We start from the raw sequence: 18,478 nt of genomic DNA, 5'->3' as shown, positions 1-18,478 counted from the left end.
TGATTTTGCCCTGGTCAGAAACTGCAGAACCTCACCTGTGCAGTTGTCACATGGAGAGATTTTTGGCTGCTCAAAGCAGGAGTTTTTCCTGAACGTTGTCACATGTAGCTCCAAGTTTGTTCAGCAGTGAATTCTGGTAAAGTTGCACAAGAATAAAAGTAGCACATCATGGTATAGTCCTCACTGGAAAACAATTGGTAGGAACATAGCAAGTTCTTCTGTTGCTCAGCAGGAGACAGAAATTCCTGCCTTCCTTAGTCTTGGAGGTCTTGGGATAGAGAGCTGGAATTGCTGCCAGAATCCCTTTCAGAACAAGCCTTATGGATAAACTTAGACCCTCACCAGGAACAGTTACAAACATGTGAAATTAGAGAAAACATAGGGGAGGATTGGTGCAGAGCAGCCCACCATGTTTTGCAGCCTGGAATGTATTCTGCACCCTTAAAATTTTTGCAGGCTTCAGATTTTCAAGTTGGTAAGAACACTTTGTGTTATTGTAGCAAAACTTTGAGCCATGTGTTTTCTCTATTTTCTTTACATTTCTTCTTTTCACTGTATCACCTCACTTCCTCTATTCTGCTGTTTGACGCCGCTCTATCCTTTGACAGTTTTTCCACTGTTCTTTTGTACTTATTTTCCATTTGTTGTGTTTTGCTTTATTCTCTACCAAATACTTTTTCCTTTCTTATTCTCTCCCTCCACTACTGTCATCATGCTTTCCCCCTACACACATTCCTAAATTATCTCTCATAGGCCACTTATGCTTATTTTTCTAGTGTTTCTGATTTTATTTTAGTTATTTTCTCTCAGGAAATAAACACATGCCCATGCCCATATATACACAGTTGTTTTTTTCTAATCACCCTCAAAAAAAACCTGAACCTTGCAAAAATCATGAGGGAGCAGAAGGTATTACAGGCAGCAAAACCTGTGGGTGAGTCTGCTCAAATTCCCCATTATTGTTCCTGTAATTTGATGAGTTTGCACTCGTAGCTGGACTGGTGACCTTTGTGTCACCCTTGCACACTGGCATCCTTGTTACACTCATTCTTTCTATGAGGGTTCTTCTCTCTGTCCCTCACACATCCAGAACCTGACTGCAGTGAGGTTTCACATCTGCCCAGTGTAAATGTAAAAGCTCAGGAGTGACTGGGAGTCAAGCTGCACCTGTTCTTGTACAAGAACCAGCACAGCATGCAAGGGGTTCGGGCTCAGGAACCCTGAGCAGGGTGGCAGCAGCACTCAAGGACGTTTCTAGAGGTGATGGTGACTCCTGGACCTGCAGGACCCAGAGAACAGCAGAGGCAGGGACTGAGTGACTTTGCTCTGGTGGGTTTGGCTGTAGGGAGGCTCCTGGTTTCAGCCTACAGGTAAATGTCCTCTGTGAGACCCACCAGGGGCTGGCTTTTCATGCTGGCCTTAAGCCTGGAGTCCAGCATTGAAGCAATACAAGATCCTGCAGCTTCTTTGTGTCAGAAAAGACTCCCTTTGGAAAGCATTGTTTAAAGCATCCTTCAACTGTAAAATAATCTGATGCATAAAGCAAACTTTGTTGACTACACTTTTAGCAAAAGAATCTTTCGATAAAATCGATGCTTTGAGGAAAAACCTTTGAAACCTTGGGAAAACCCAGAACTCCTTTTACCTGGAACTGTTGTTCTTGAAACCCTGTTTTCTTCAGTTCCTTCACTCTTTTTTGTCTCCCACCTGCTTTCTACCAGCAAGTGTCCTGAGACACCAGGGCTGCTGCCCTGTGCTGCGACAGGCACAGCACCAGCCAGGCTGGCGTTAAGCACATCCCCTTATACCTGAGGAAAACATGCCCTGGGAGTGAGCTGGAAGTGAGGCAGTGGAGACAGGCAGCTTCTTGTGCCTGAGCCAGGTGTTTGTGCTGCCTCCACCTCTGCCCACCTCTCTTCCTGGGGAAGGGGTAAGGGTGCCTCCTCATTTGCTGCGACAGGGCTCTGCTGTCACCTGCCTGCAGAGTCATTTGCAAACAGGCCCTATCGCTGGGGAGCAGAAATGTGTTTTTTTCAACCCGAAGCAGATTTATAGTCTGGTTTCCTGTCAGATCTTTGCATTTTCCTTCTCCGCCCCTCCCAGTCTCTGACACACTTTTTCTTACTTTCTGTGTGGCTCTTTGCTCGTTCTGCCACCAGTGCCCCAGCCTCTTTCATTCCTGATTCTCCCGAAACTTCTCTACTTTGGGGGCCAGGGGTGTTTCACTCCTTGAGTTTCCTTTACTTACCAACAGCTGCAGAGCACAAATAACCTCTCCAAGACTCTGGAGGGACACTGACAATTGCATGGAGACAACGTAGAGAGTGCAGCCTGCAGCAGCTGCAGCGAGGCAGCCGGTCACTCATGAGCACCCAAGGTAAGGAAAGCAGCTGGCAGAGCAGCTCCACTTCCCTACTGCCTACCACAGCACTTGGCTCTGATCACTGAAAGTTCCACTTTCACCTTTTTTTTGCATTGATATTCAAAAGTTTATTTGAAAATGGTTGCGTTCGTGTTTTCCTTGCCCTCAGCAGGTCTGGTACTTTGTGTGCGCCGATCCTTGGAGCCCAAGGTTCAGGGAGGTAAAGAATCTGTAGCTGGAGGTGCAAATGTACACTGGGAAAGAGAGTTAATATGGAGGTCTAGAGAGGGGAGATGAAGGACTGATCATCAGCACTGGTCTCCAGGGAATTTTTTGTTCTGCCCATGTTGTGCTCTAGCCCTCTCTGTAAATCTCTTCACTGAGATTTATGCTTTCTGTTAACAAGTAAAATCTTTCTTATTTGGTTTTCTTCCTCTTTTTATTTGTTCTTCTCACTTCCTTTTTTCTATTCTCAACCCTCTCTATTTCTTATTATCTTTTTCAGCATCTTGTGAAAAAATTCTTTCACCTTTTTATGCCATCAAGACTATTTTCTGTGTGACAAATATTTCCCTTCTTCATTCCTTTCCTTTCCCTCCGCCTCTTTCATGCCTGTGCACTAGACTGCACATCCTCTCTCAAGTTTTTAAACTCTCCCTCCTTCCCCTCTGTCAGTTCCTTCTTGCTCTTGTGTTCCCCTTTCCCGTTGTTCCTCCAGCTTCACACTTCACACTCCTACTTCCTGCTCCATCCCCTCTCTCCTGTGTCTGCTGCCCTGGCAAGATCCTTTTCTGAGAGATGTTACCTCTCCACCGGGCTGTCCTTGCACACACATCTCTTTCCTGTCATTCCCTTCCATGGCCATGTGCAGGATTTGTATATTTACAGTTTTGGGGATGCATCTCAAAATAGGAGACTTTTACACTTGCATTCGCTTCCTTCCAATGCCCAGACTCATATTTAGTCATTCACAACGAATAATCACTGTCATCCCGTCCCTGTTTCTTTGTCTCACAAGCAGCATTTTCTAACACCTGTAACCCCCTTTGTCTTCCTCTCCACTCTCAAATAGAACCTGCCCTGACTTTGTGTATTCTATCCCTTCTCCTTCTGCCATCCCACTCCTTCCTACCTCCTTACCACAACTCTCCACCAGGTTTCTCTATCTGTTCTTATCTTTATACTGCATTCAACCTGGGAGGAACTGCTGATGCAGCTGGGCTTGCACTGCTGCCTTACAATCCCTGCTGCCAACCTGCAGGGGAAGTAGAGGAAGTATTGCAGTTTCTCAGCTCCTCTTTCCTCTGCAGAATATGCAACCTGAGCAGAGAAAGAGCTTAGTGATGGGACTGAAGGTAGATGAAAAAACTGGAGAGCACAATTCAAAATGCCTTTGGAAAATTGTAAAAAATACTTCTAATTGTTCATAAATCTTTTTACTAAACTTAATAAACTTCTGGAATTCCTGCCCCACAGCAGAATTTCTGATCTGACACTGGCATAGTTTCTGTCCTTCCAATTCCTATGGGATTCCAAGTCCCAGAGGTAGGAGTTCTCAACTCCAATGCTGTAGTAGCAGTAACTTTGCTCCTAGGATCTGGAAGCAGCTCATGTCTTTTATACCAGACATATTGGTGAGTCACCAAGATCAGACATGGCTAAAAACTGCATCCAAGGACAATATTTGGTATTATTCCATGCTCAAATTTGTATGCTTTGAATCAGATATGACAAATAACTGCATTTCTTTGATGAAGCTTTTTAGCCTCACCTTCTTAAGCTGGACTATTGAGACTGAAGATTTATTTCTATGGATGTTCTGGTGTGGTCTTTTGGGAACTGAATAAGGTTCACTTATTAAACTCAGCTGAATTAATAAGAGAATTATTATGTGGGAGAATTCTCTTAGCAATCTGTCTGGCTCTCTCAAATTGTCCATCTCCTTATGAGTGAAAGGAGCTTAAATTTTTATGTTTGCAATTATAAGATATCCTTTCTGATTCAGAGCTAGAAAACTGTGGCCTTTGAGCTGTGAGCATTCTCTTCTGAATACAGAAACAGGTACATTAAAATATCCTTGCCTTTTGGAACTTGCAAAAAGTCCACAAGCCTAGAACAATAAAAGAAGAGATGTTAATTTTATACATTCAGGTCTAATATGACTCTTTCTTACTCTGCTGCAACTCATCTTGTGATGGGAACAGCATTTGTATTCCTTTGAGTCATTCTACAAAACTTTTGGATTTTGTGCCTTGTTTTATCAGAATTTTTTCCCCCTATTACTGGTTCTCTTTGTAAAGGTTCCCATAAATAAACTGGCTGAGACAATGTCTCTTCTCTCTCTCTCTCCCTCCCTCCTTCCTTTTTCTTTTGCATCACATTGTTTGCTTGTGTGGAGTTAATAATGGACATTGTCAAAGGTGTGTTGTGACATTTGCAAGGGGACCTGGAGGCAGAAATTTTATTTTTTTGTGTGTGTCTCTGCTCAATTTCTTGAATCAAGAGGAGAAACAGCAGCAGGAAAGAGCCTGGAGACTTTCTATCCTCTGCAGCAAATTGCTGTGTCAAAAGAGCCAACCCCAGAACAGAAATTCAGAATCACGTGTTTGACTCCATGTTTTTATGCAACTAGTTACTTCCAATTAGATTTAACTCTTAATTAAGAGTTAAATAAACTTTAGTAATAAACTTTCTTAATAAACTTTCAGTGTAGGGGAAAAGGAATAACCATCTGACTGCATGTATCTGTTACAACTAAAGAAAATCTGGACCTTCTCTAGAAAGATGAATCCCAAATAACTGGGATATGCTGAAGATACCAGAATGCCATCTACCAAATGACCTTGGTTTCTATACAGTTGCTTGGTGAAGGTTTTCAGCAAGTAGATATATGGGATGATTGCTCACAAAGGATGAAATTTATAGAGATCCTTAGCTACCCACTTGTTAGCAGATGGCTCAACTCTCTCTTTGATATTGAAATACATCTTTCATGAAATACAAATCTTTCACTTAGATATGGTCATTAAGTTGTGTAACTGATGGTGGAGTTTGACCTATGGCAGCTTTCTTTGGCAGTAGCCTCCACAGCAATCTAAACTTAAAAAGAAATATGGAAGTATGCCATGTGATTATCAAACTGAAGAGTAAAACCATAAACCCCACTAAGTCTGGTCAAGTTTCACCACTGATATGAGAGAAAAATTCTTTGTCTCCTGTTTTGCCACTGCTGCTGTCTGGGATTTGCATTTGCAGAACACTGTCTGCTTTGCTGAGAATCCAGCATCTGCAGTGAACCTGCAATTCCTTTTTCAGAACAAATGATGGGGTTTTTCAGGTCTACATGTAATAATATTCTCCATCCCTACCCTTCCCCCAAATTTTCTCTAAAGTGCTGCCTTCACCCTCTAGTCTGGGTCACTTATTTAATGGCAATGAACATTTTCAGGAAGGTAACCTTTCTGCTTGTGATTTGTTCAAGGACTCTGGAATTATAATGGTTGCTGTCAAATGTATATAATTGGTGTCTGTGGCACACATCCAATGAGTGATAAAAGCTTCGTTGTCTCTGCTGCTTTAGTCTCTATTCCCTCCCTATATCACCCTCTACTTCTGCTCCTCTCAGGCAGGAGGAGAATGCAGTGCCAGGCTGTTTAAAGTGCAGTTAGACTAAACAGCAGCTCTGCCAGATTCCCTGTCATGGATTATCCCAGCTCTGGACAGTGGATTCCCTTGGCTGGGTTTTGCACACTGACTTGAGTCAGTGTTGAGAAAGGTCTCCTCTGGACTTTGATTTCAAACACCTCCCTTCTCCACCTCCACCTTCTGCCAAATATTTGGGCTCTAGGAAGGGTGATAGTTTGTGAGTACCATGAACTCACAATCTTAATGATCTACATGTAACATTTTACCAGCAGGTAAGAGCTTTGTGCTTTCATATATAAAAAGCAAATACACATTTCTAATAGCATCCAAAACTGGCAACATGTTGTTCACTGTCTGCTCCCAGTGCTGAGCATGTAGAGTGGAGACTATTCCTGTTATGTTAGTCCTGCAAAACCTATTTTATCTTCAGGGCTGGATGGGGCATTACTTTCAAATGCTGTCTACTTCAGTGAATCTGTTTAGCAGCTCAAAAGGAGAGAGAAATTTGTCAAATCCCACTGGAAATCTATCAGAAATGTCAAATGAAATGCTGTAACATTCTGGTTTTGTCAAAAGGATAAATGTATATACAGCTGTGTGTGTGATATTATTTGTAGTAATTGTTGCCTCAGTGAATTTCTCTGTGTGAAGTAACTTGGTGTTGTATTAAGGGATGTGTTTGTTCTGGTCCCTGAGGCCAGCTTGGCTTTACACACAGGTACTTGATATTTGCCCAAGTCAGCCCTGGTTTTTGGAGTTCAGGGGAGGAATCAACTTCAGTGTAGCCAAGGAAAGGAATCCCACTGGCCCTCTGAGCACTGGGTGTTTGCTGGAAAATTTTCCTCAGGCTGTAATTGAGATGCTGAAGACCAAATGTAGCATGAGGTTTCTGTTTAAAGTGGGATAAGGAATTTTTTTCCATCTGCATGCAGTAGAAGCTGTATGGTAGCAGTATATATATGGTTGTCATTAGCAGCTGAAGAATTGTTTCCACTTCATTTTTATAGCTCTAAGTGTGTAGAAACATCTCCAATCTGTCTGTGCTCATATTTGAGATCAGTCTGAATGTACTTAATAGGTTGTTACATACATTTAATATATTTGAGCACAAAAATAAGTTCCTCCAAGATTTTAAACACTAGTGAAGACAGTTATCAAATATTTCCCTCAGGAATTCTGAATCCTGATGAAACTGGGAAAATACCCAAAGGGTGTTTCAAGTCTTTTTACACCGAGTACATTTCCAAACTACAGTAAAAATGGTGATTGAAACTTTTCTCTTTGATCATGAACTGAAAAATAATCACATTTGTAAGATCATTTGAAGGCTTTTGGCTTTTAACAACTCAATTCAAATACCAGTGACCTACACTACTCGCTGTCCAAACTGGTCCATTCCATGGAGTCTGTGTTTGAAAGAACCTTTCCTCCCTGGTTGCAGTCTCATGTGCATCCTCTCCAAAGTCTACTGGTGCATCCCAGTCTTTTACAAAAACAAGTCACAGTGTCCATCCAGCATCTGCTTCCTGCATCCCATTGCTTGGCTTTTTCTGAGTCACAGAATTATTTAGGTTGGAAAAGACCTTTAAGGTCATTGAGTCCAACTGCTAACCCAGCATTGCCAAGTCCAGCACTAAATCATGTCTCTGAGCACCATGTGAAGGTAGTTTACATTCCATATGGTTTTTGTACTTTATAATGAGGTAGTTAGTGAGATCATCAAACTCTTTTCACTAATGATTTGCAGTGACTGAAAATAGAAAATTCCATCAATTTTTCCCACCTTCTTTACTATTGCTGAGCTGATTTTTTTCCTGAGGAGAAAAAAACAAGCTTAAAGTAAGATTCTTCCCTGCTCCTACACTGCTGGTTTTCCTTCACAGTTCCTGCCAAAGCAAGTCAGAATAAGTCTCAAAATTTATTTGTTGAAGAATCTTTTGTGTGTGCTTCATCCTTCCAGTAGCATATTCATGTATTTCCAGTTACATATTTTTCAGACAGACCCAAGACTAACATGTTTTATTTTTGAAGGTTTAATTTCCTTCTTTCTTTTATTCTGTCTTTTTTTGCAATTTATGCCATGAAAGATACCAATGTAGTATGAAACAAAAAAAAAATGTTTAAACTTTTGTGTTAGGATTGAAAAGAGTATGTTTTCCTTTTGCTTGACTTGTTCAAAAAATTGAAGGAGTTTTACATTTCCCGAAAGGCTGGAAAGGCTGAATCTGTTGGGTTTTTTAATCCGCAAGTCTGTGGCCTGAAGGGAAAGTGATACTGGAATATTTTCATATGGAGTGTTACGCTGCAGAATGGTGTTTTTGTAACTCATCCATATCCACACTGAGAGCAGCAGGCAGGCAGTTTTGCTGGATTAAACACCATTGACAGCAGCACCTTCACTGAATCACTGCCCAGCCAGGCTGGGCGAGCGGGGCTGGCTCTGTACTGGCCTGAGCAGCTGTGTGAGAATACAGTACCAGCAAGAATTTCCACCTGCAAGGGACAACTGGAAAATGCTTGGTCTGAGGCAGAAGTGATGAGAATTTGAATGCCCCTTTGAAGGCTGTGGATTCAGTGACAAGCTCCCGATACTTTGTAGTATTTGCTGCATTGCAGAAAAATGTAAACTCGTTGCAATTGCTTCATTGCAACATAATAATAGTGGAGAAATCCAAAGCTTCTTGAGCAGCATAGTATTATATATATTGAATGCATTTAGGAATTTTGGCTATTAAATAGCCAATGCCAGCAGCACTTCAAGTAGAGTCTGTGCACAAAGGGACTGAACAGTAGAAATGATTTGAACATTCAAATATTGTGAGGGAAGAACATGAGAAAAGGCAGAGAGTGTTACTGCTCCTTTGGTCCTCACAGAACATCCCAAGTCCTTCCTCCCTTCAGCCTGACCAGTTTGTCTGACTCCCCTCACTTGTCTTGTTTAATATCTCCTTTCCTCCTCCTCCTCCTCTCTGATTCTGATTCTCAGCCCATGCATGGCAGTCACATCAAGTGACAGAAGGCATCTGGCAAACTCCTCTCTGTCCAGACTTTAGAGCTGAAAGCATCACTCACCTCCAGTTTGTGACAGAGGTGAAGCAATGCACAAAGCACAGCAAATGAAAGAAAACCTGCCTGAAAACAGACAGACCATTGTGCTCTAAACTCTCTAAAAAAAGTCAGATTTTCATTTGAGATATTCTTCCAGTTCTTTTCTGTTGTGGAGAATGCTTCACACATACAGCTGGCTGTAGTAATCCAGGTTGTTTGGGTTGCTGTGCTGGGTTTGAGCTCAGAGCATCAGCTTCTGTGGGCTGGGCAATGCCACATCCTGGAGTTCTGTATTATGTTGTCTGTGTCTAGAAGTGGTTCCTGCCCACCTCTCATCTCCCCTTATGTGGAGGCAGCAAACTCTGTAACCCCAGATCAGAAATTTGCTCTACCTTGAATTTGGCGTTACACAAGCCCAAGACAAACTGAACAGCTTCTGCTGCCCAAACCAGAAATCCTTATTTCATCCATAGAAAAAACGGTGGGTGGTTGAATGTGGTTTCTGAGTCACCAGCTGGACCATTCTGTCCTGAAAAGGAACAGCAACATTTTTGGCTAAGTGCTAAAAGTTTGCATATAAAACTCCAAAAGGAGCATATGGCCATAGCTTTAAACTTGCCTTGTTCTTTAAAAATATGCTTTACGAGAATTGTCCATTTCAGACCCTCTAAATGCAGAGTGAGAAAGTTTAATTCCCTCTTTTTTCCTTGCTGGAATAAGTGGCATCATAAATACTAGAAAGAAACAGTTGTTTCAGGAATTTGAACTGGAATAAGTCTCATTTACAAAATTTTCCATCACCACTGCACTGAAGATACCAAGGACTGTGCATCAGTTGTTTGGAGAAAGCTGTTGGTCCTTGCTCAGTTCACCTCAGCTCCACCATTGACCTCAGCATCAGCAGTGCAGATAAAATGGGCAGTGTTACCCCAGTCAGTCTTGTGATAATATCTCTGGGTGTGACTTTGCTATTGCAAGTGACTGACAGTATAAACTGATGTGAAACTGTCCTGATGTATGTAGGTAACCAGGACCACCACTAATAAACTGCTTTTTACCCCAGAGAATGTTGTCATTGAGAGCACCCAAGAGGCTTGCCCACTCACAGAGGTACTGCTAAAGCTCTTCTAGCAATCCAGGAATTATTAATGATTAGTCACTCTCAGGAAAGGTCCTGTAAACACTTCCTCCCACACTGATTGCTGTGAACAATTTCAGTGTGAGTGTGGGGAGAAAGCACACACAGTTTGTGGTTAGTGCAGTTCCCCAGCCCTTGCAGAGCTGTCCCACAGCACTTTGCCAATGTGGCACCGAGTCCCCTGTCCTGTGCTGGTCTGTGTTCTGTGCTCCCTCACCCAGGCACTGAATGGGGCACCAGGAGAGCTCCTGTCCCTGCCTTCAGCTCAGGTGTCTGTGCTGCTGGGCTGCTCTGAGCCCCCTCCTGCCCACTTGGGAGGGTGAAGCCAAAGCAGGAGCTCCCCACCTCTCTGGAGCTCAGGGAGCTCCTGCTCCTGCTCAGGTGGCAGAGGATGCTCCCAGTAAACAGAATTCCACCCAGTAATGCCAACCTCAGTGCTGATGTCAGCCTGGGACACAGCTTCTAAAATTGCTAATAATGAAAATGCTGGACACATTCCTATTTGAAGAGGCTTTTTAAATTCTCCTTATACTTAGTTTAAAAAAAATTCTGTAATCTGTCTGATGTTCGCAATATCCCAGAGAATAACAAGAGTTCTTTTCTCATTTGATGAGAAATTTGAGGATGTTTCAAATGAGGATTTGAAACACTTGCTGACCTGAGTAGCTCATGGCAAAACAGGATTTTGAATTCAGATCCAACTTGTTCTGCCTTGCTTCTTTTTCCTGTCCAGAGTGAACCTTACCTGTTGTTATTTCATATTTCACATGATGGGATATCATGATGAAATAATTAGTGCCACAGAGAGGATAGAAGGGCCTTGATCTCAGAGAAGGAAACCTGTGAAAAAAGCCCATCATTCTTAAAATACCTGAAACATGAGTGGAGAAAAGCAGGAGTTAAACTGGCTCCTGCATAACAGTTACTTTGTCTTACACTTGATGTTCCATCCCTGTGCCTAATTTCTCAGTCTTGTCTTCCATGGTGACTTCGTTAGCAATGAGATGCTAATTAAATTTCATATTTACGATTAGAAAATAAAATCATTGGACCTTTTTTAAATAGATTTTTATGAGTTTTGGCTCAGTTAGCTGAGTCAGCAGCAAGGATTCTGCAAGGCTGAACTCACCGGCTTTGAAAAAAAAAGATAAATAGAGCAACTAATGATGAAAGGAGAGTCTAATCTAAAACCTCATACAGTTTCTACACTGTAGTAGCTTTTGAGCATAAGAAAAATAAATTTGTTTTGGTTCCTCATAGAAAGTCATGTAGCAAGAACCTTGCTTTTATTATGTCTCAGATGGTTCAAAGCTTAAATTTCATTTAATTATTAAAATCTCAGTTGTAGCTGGAGACAATATGCTGAAAAGAGATTGATGCATCTGCAGTGTTTGTCATCACCTGTTAGCTAGCAAAATATTTATTTCACAGTTTAGAATTAACACAGGTTAGCACTGGTACACAGCATCTGCCCCGTTCCCCATGGAATGTGCACTGCTGCAGAGTTTATACAACACTAGAGAACCAGGGCTACTTAAATACTGCTGCCAGCCAGATTTATAGGTGCTATTGAGAGTGGCTCCCTAGTCATGTAAAAATTAGCACCTCACAAAGCTTTAAAGGCCCATTCTTCCAATACCTAGAATTTGAAGAATGTTCCAGTTGTGAGAAGATTTTTGAAAGTGCTCAACTTTAATTTAAGTGCGTACAGAAGCCCTGATTGTAAAAAGTGCTTAACGCTCAGCAGCGCTGTGATTCATAACACCCCCTTATCCCACACTCTGGGGCAAGGCTGGCAAAAATCTGGCCATTTATTTTGATGCCTAAATACCACCTGTGCTCTTGGAAAATCTGACCCTAATTATGAGCTGTGCCCTGGAGCAGGAATGAGAAATAGGAGAAATCAATCCTCACGCGTGGGAGCCCTTTGCTTGTGCTCATCTCGTGTGTAACCTCACCTCAGCCACAAATGCAACACTGCATTTAAAACAAGGGTTTTTCTGCACATTCTGCAAATGATTTTGTTGTCAGCCCGTGCTAAGGAATTGTTGTGCTTCAAGGCATAAGTTGGAAGAGTAAAACAAACTTCCCCTGATTTTGAGTTGGTTACCACCCTTTGTACTGTTAAACATCTGAAAATCAGGATTTGGGTGCAAATAATCCTGCAAATCCTTGCTTCTGTAGTAGTTTTTGTAGAAGTTGTTTTAACAGCATCCTTAAAGGCTGGGATGCTCACAGAAGGAATGTAATTCTGGTATCACTTTACAGTTGTTTTCACAAATATTTATTTTCACAGTCAGCAGAGAATTCATACAATTCTCACACTTCTTACTTTGACTCATGGTCAAGAACCACACCCGGTGAAGACAAACAGTTAGATTTATTGCCATTTTGGTACTTTGTTTCTTTGGTCTTTAAGAAAAAAAAAATATACATTACCCATGAACTGAACCAGCCAGAGTTTTCTGATGAGACCAGAGTTTAGTCTCTTCCTGTGGTTAGTTAATTCTTTGGGGATAAATTTTCCACATGAAAGCTTTACAGTATTTTATTCCCTATCATCAGAGCAATGGGTTTAGTTATGGAGAGAGCAACAGAAGATGCTTAATTCCTCCTTGCAATGCTTTGAACATAGAAAATATAGAATTGCCAAGTATTTGGCATTATCTCTTCCCCAAGACAGCAAGACAAGGTCATGGAGACATTACCACTACAGAAATAATGGACAGACAATGTACAAACAGACCATTTTTCCTTTAGATTACTACAGAAGTGACTCACAGGAGCTCTCTCTGCAAGACAGAGAGCGAATTGTCTCTGTTTTCCAGAGATTGCTTTCCTGCTCTTAATTGCAGGCCTTTGGTGTCAGGGGATGGCTAAGGAAACCCAGCTGGGTTCTCTGCAGGAATAAAGGACTTGTTTGAGGTCCTCCTCAGGCCCTTGCTGCTCCATCCAGAGCAGCTCCTGTGGCTGTGGGAACTCTTCCTCTAAGACTTCCCTCAGCAGTGGTGTCACATTTGAAAGTTACCCACAAGCTCTGTTCAGAAGAAAAGGGAAGTAAGGCAGCCCCCAGCATCTTTCTGCCTTCTATATATATAGGCTGTGAGTCTGAGAGGGAGGGTGGTGGGTGGAGGTTTCCGGAGCTGCATGTCACCATCCCACAACACTGGTGAAAAAAGAGAGAGGGCACAGAGCAAGAAGAGGAGGTGGCCAGAAAGCACAAGCGAGGAAGATCTATTCAGAAAAGAAGCACAACCATTTCCATGTACAAGAAGTAAAATATCAAGTTCTTTCTGATTCCTGGTGAGGGTTTGCCCTTCCTAGACCAGGCTGCTGTGATTTATTGTAGGGTTTTTCTCATCAAATGGCATCCACTTGTCCTCTGTGTGTGTTGTGTGCTGCTGGGTGAGGTGTTCCTGCAGCTCTGAGCAAGGTGCAAGGATTTGGCCAATGAGCAGAGTACCCAGGACTGAGGCAGACTGTGGCTAGGAGTGGAGCATATATAATGTATGTATGACATTGTTCCAGCTACAGTGGAGCTGCAGGACAGCAGCCTGCTCTTTAAAATTAGAGTCTATTTTAAAGTTTAAAATTTTAAAGTAATGGTTACAAAGAGGTAAAAAAAAAGTCATAACAGGTTTAGATACCTGTTCTATCTACATAACCTATGCATTTACATAAAATGAGCAAAATGTATGTGTGAACCATGGGAGTCATCACCTTTAGGAGACTGGCCACTGTTTGATCCAACAGGATATGTTGTTGGAAATTAGAAGCTAAACACAAATGGGTACATTTTCACAGAGCTAGATGGGAGCTATTATACCTTTGCAGAGTATTTAAGATACTTAACTAAATCATATTCTCCTGACAATCAGTGCCTGCTGCTCTTGTAATGCAGTAAACAATTTGCATGGGGATTGTTTTTCATGTGTTTGGAGCACTTTGTTAAGGTTGATCTTAAAAGCAGGGTTATCAGACTTGGCTTCTTATTTATCCTTTCTTTGTATTTTGTGTGTGTTTTTACTAGCTGTGGGATTCTTTAACTGCTGGGGCTGTGGTAGGGGAGGTTTAGGTTGGATATCAGGAAAAGGTTCTTTGCCCAGACATTGGTCTATCAACACTGGCACTACTCAGGCTCCCCAGGGAATGGTCACGAGGCTGGCAGAGCTCTGAGAGCATTTGGACAACAGTCCCAGGGGTGCACAGGGTGGGATTGTTGGGGTGTCTGTGCAGGGCCAGGAACTGGACTGGCTGACCCTTGTGGGTCCATTCCAACTCAGAAGATTCCATGATTCTGTGATCCTCCACAGAGGTTTAGGTCTTATTTTCCTACCATCTTATAAAGCCTGCTATATGAAATATTATTTTCAAATTTCCTGGGCCATGGTGAATTACAGTGAGATTATCTGACAGTGTTCAAGATTGGAGTGTGACCTTTTCTGTTTTAAGAATGGCCTACACATTTACTGTCAGTTGTTTCCGAATGTGGAGATTGTTTAAGTGAGTGCAGTCCTCTGCTCGAATGTGTTCTGTGTTATCCTTTGACTGCCTGGAGATGAGAGTATCACCTACAGAGGGTCATTATCTGACCAGATGGAAAGTGTTCTTCTCTCTGTTATTTTTTTAACTTCTGTAATGTAAGAGTTTGTAGAAAGCGACAATTTTTTCAAGAAACAGGCTAAGTAGGAGTTTTGTTTGGCAGAGCTACAATCCTTTCTCTCTTCCTGATGTGACTTGTATTAATAGAAGTGAAATGTTAACAACACTGATAAGAGTCAGGCTGTCTGTGCCAGGGTTGTGTGGGTTTCACATGTACCAGTTAATGAATCTTTGTCCTTACCAGGTTCTTATGTAGCTCAGTCTGTAGAGATTCCTCACAAACACTGACTGTCTGTACCAAAGAATGTGCTGGGTTTTGTAATTCGAACATACATTTACTGGGATCTAACCTACTGTCATCAAACCATTTGCATCTTTGAGCAACTTGAATGTATAATTCAAGACTCCCCCCAAACACACAGGACTTGCCCCCAGCTGTGCCTCCACCTCCTTCTGAGCTGGCAAGAATCTCATTATCAATTGTAAAAACAAAGTGAGTCAGTCTAAAGAAAAATTAACCTGGGCCCCAGTAATGACTTCTGAGGCCTTTGTTGGAGCAGCATTCTCATGAGCCTCGGCAGCCCGAGGATGACAGCCTCTTTCTTAGATCTTGGCTTTTAGCACACATTAGTGGAAAGGAAATGCTTGTGTCAGTAGCTGTTGCTCTGGAACAGAAGGGCAGCTATATAAACATATTTGTACTACGTTAGCACAGCGATTTCTGCTGCCCTCCTCATCACCATGCGGAGCAGGACGGAGCATGTGTAGATTAAAGCATTTATTAAATGTCAGGCACTCAGCTCTCCACTGCTGCTTTGCAAATCCTTTAAAATTGATGCACTAAAGTCCTGTGGTAAATTATTTATTTTAATTATTGTGCCATTATCTTGATTTGCATGCTAAGAAGTAGCGCTGATTCCTAATGTTTCAGGATCTGTGGCAGCTCCTTCCTTATTTATTCCCACATTCCTTGGCTTTGCCTTTAGTAAGGCCTTTCCTATTTTCATCTCTGTCTCACTTTTGCTCCTCACTTTCATTCTGTTGAGTTCCTCTTTCTCTTTCTTATTATTTTCCTTTTCCCTATTTAATATTTTCTTTTCCCCTAACCTCACCATTTTTCACCCTCAAATCTCATTTCTCTCCCCTCTTCACTTTTTTTTTCTGCATCTCATTGTTCATATCTCTCATTTCTCATTTACTTTAACACATATTAGTGCTTAATAATGGCAGTATGACAGTTTCTGAAACCTGAGTATCAGATTCTGAAACAATTTGTGAAAACAGAGTAATACCCATCTAATCACCAGTGTAGGTATTGGCATCAGGAAAAATCTTCTCCATGGACCCCAGAGGGAACCCAAGTGATTTGAGGTGGCTGAAAACCAATTTTTGGAGAGCATTCCAAGGTGGAAGTGTAAAGTGGTGGAATGAAGAGTTTTGAACAGAGCATTTTCCATTCACTAGAGAGGAACTGGATTCTAAATTCATGCCTAATTCAAAATGATGAGATGAATCCACCCCCAAAATTTGCTCTTCTCTCAGTAGTGCTTAAACTGTGTGTTGCTGCCAGAGCTGGAAGCAGCTTAATTGTTTGCAGGAAATAGTGACACCCAGAGAAATGACAGTTGTCAGAACATCATTTCAGCTATTTGCAGAGGAGGATTTTTCCATTGTCTTTGTTTATTATCAATAATGTATATGACCAAAGCTGATTGGATGCTGCCTGTTGCATGTTGGAGGCAGCACAACCTCTCTGGCCATTGAGCAAAATGAGTCATTTCCTTCCTGTGAGATCAGGTGATGGAAGCTCAGAGCCTCTAAAGCTGCCAGACTTGAGGAAGAGGTAGAGCAGATACTGCCAGCAGGTGGGGTGTGAAATGGGAAAAGACCAATCTCAGCCTTTTCTGAAACAGAAACCATTACAGGAGCCTAAGGAGTATTGCTGTGATGACTGGGGCTTTGCAACAACATTGCATTGGGCAAAACAATGTTCTTAATGTGTAAATAGTGTTTTCCTCCAGAAAGCAATAGGAATTGTATAGAATTGCATTTGCAATTTCAAAACACACAAAAGCTCAATGTGGTAAGTGTGGAATTCAGTTTATCCTGCAGCACACGGTGTTTTCTGGTTTAGGTGCTTCTAAGCAAACTTCTGGGTGTCCTGACTGACAACACCAATAACTGATCCACACTTTATGCATGAGTTACCCTTGTTTTTTCTGAGATGGGGTTTTATATGGATCTGTTCTTAAGAAAGTGAATAAGGACAAAGAAAGTGATAATTAAACAGAGTTCCAAGAGTATTAATTCTTCTGACCCCCTTCTGTTAGGACTGGAATAGTGATTAGACATAAATCTCTGATTTATTCAATTGCTTGTTTTGTTTTGTTTTGTTTTGTTTTGTTTTGTTTTGTTTTGTTTTGTTTTAAAAGGGAGAAGTACTGAATTACAGTACAGAAATACTGAAGTACAGAAGGGAGAGTAACATGATAGAATTCTTCATTTCTTTTTGTCTCACTTGGGTTTTGAGCTTATAGTCACAAAAATGAAGGGAATTTTCTTTCCTTCTCTCCTGAAGCCAGATGAAGACGCCTCCAGAGCTGTCTGAACCAGTTAGGGAGTTTGGTTTGCTTCCTTCTCCCTCTCTTCTGTTCAGAAAATGGGAGTGCTACTCATGTCAGTTGCTGAAAATCTAGCTTTACCTCCCTGCAGCCTTGCAGGTGTGCTGGTGTTTGGGGTTTCTTTTGTAGGCTGTATGGAACAGGAAGATTGACTCAGTTGAATTGAATAAGACATTTTGGTGCAAAAATAATCCTATTTTGTGTCTAAAGCTTCTTGCTCCTCTATTACTTTGGTATCTCTTATTCTCCTTTTATATATATATATTTTGTTGAAATAAGTAAGCTGGTTGAATCCCTTGTATAAAGAAGGGGTTCTGAGATACACAGAATGGTTCTTTTCATGTGCTTTACTATGACCCAAAACAGAAATACAACCCAGCCCAGTCAGCAGATCTGCTGCCTTCAGAAAGTGTTTTGAGGTCTGCCATCTGAAGTAATAAAACTGCACTAATAATAAATATTCTTCTGTGGGCTTTCCATCTCAGTGGTTCCATGTGCTTTGCAGTCACTAATTAACAAGTCCTACCTTGTCACAAACATACCAATTGCCAGCCTTGTTTTCAGGTGGGGACACTGAGGGAGAAAGAAAGGATATAAAGTGCAAATTCTTACAGGCAGATGAAGACACTGTCTCGTCTCCTTTGGGAGTCTGGATTTAGACATCCGTGTCAAAAAAAATTGCAAGGATAGGTAAGCAAATTTAGCCGTCTTTATCAGTGTTTAAACCTTTTAAAAGTGGTTTTCAGTAGCACAGAACATCCAGAGAGCAGCCAACATAATTGGAAACTTCTGGTATTCAGCATTTCAGAAAGCCTGGAGGGCACACAGAGCTCTCCTGTCCTTAAGCAAAGGAATATAATTTCCTTATCACACTTTAAACTGTGACTTTCCTCTAAAAGTAAAAATAGCTTTAAATCCCTTTGTGGTTTTGTGGTTCTCTGATATTGCAAATCTGCACATATCCACACAAGCAGCTTTTGAGAAAATCACCCAGTTGTTACACTTTGTCATGTGAGGTGCTGTACAAACTGCAGGGAGAAAAGACATTGCCCCACAGACTCT

General features: G+C 41.6%; 1 protein-coding gene across 3 annotated transcripts in view; it reads left to right on the top strand.

Moving 5' to 3' along the window:
• The first annotated feature begins 2,025 nt into the window (after positions 1 to 2,025).
• Positions 2,026 to 18,478, top strand: part of CARD11 (caspase recruitment domain family member 11) — a 43,159-nt gene continuing 26,706 nt past the window's right edge. For all 3 annotated transcript variants that reach the window (XM_058850023.1, XM_058850021.1, XM_058850020.1), the window contains exon 1: positions 2,026 to 2,377. In XM_058850023.1, the coding sequence (XP_058706006.1) occupies positions 2,365 to 2,377 (13 nt within the window). In that variant the 5' untranslated portion in view covers positions 2,026 to 2,364. The remainder of the gene's footprint in view (positions 2,378 to 18,478) is intronic.

Source organism: Poecile atricapillus, chromosome 14 (genome assembly GCF_030490865.1).
Source record: "Poecile atricapillus isolate bPoeAtr1 chromosome 14, bPoeAtr1.hap1, whole genome shotgun sequence".
Classification (NCBI taxonomy): Eukaryota; Metazoa; Chordata; class Aves; order Passeriformes; family Paridae; genus Poecile; species Poecile atricapillus.
Note: the sequence above shows the minus strand (reverse complement) of the source record. Positions and strands in the feature narration are given on the sequence as shown.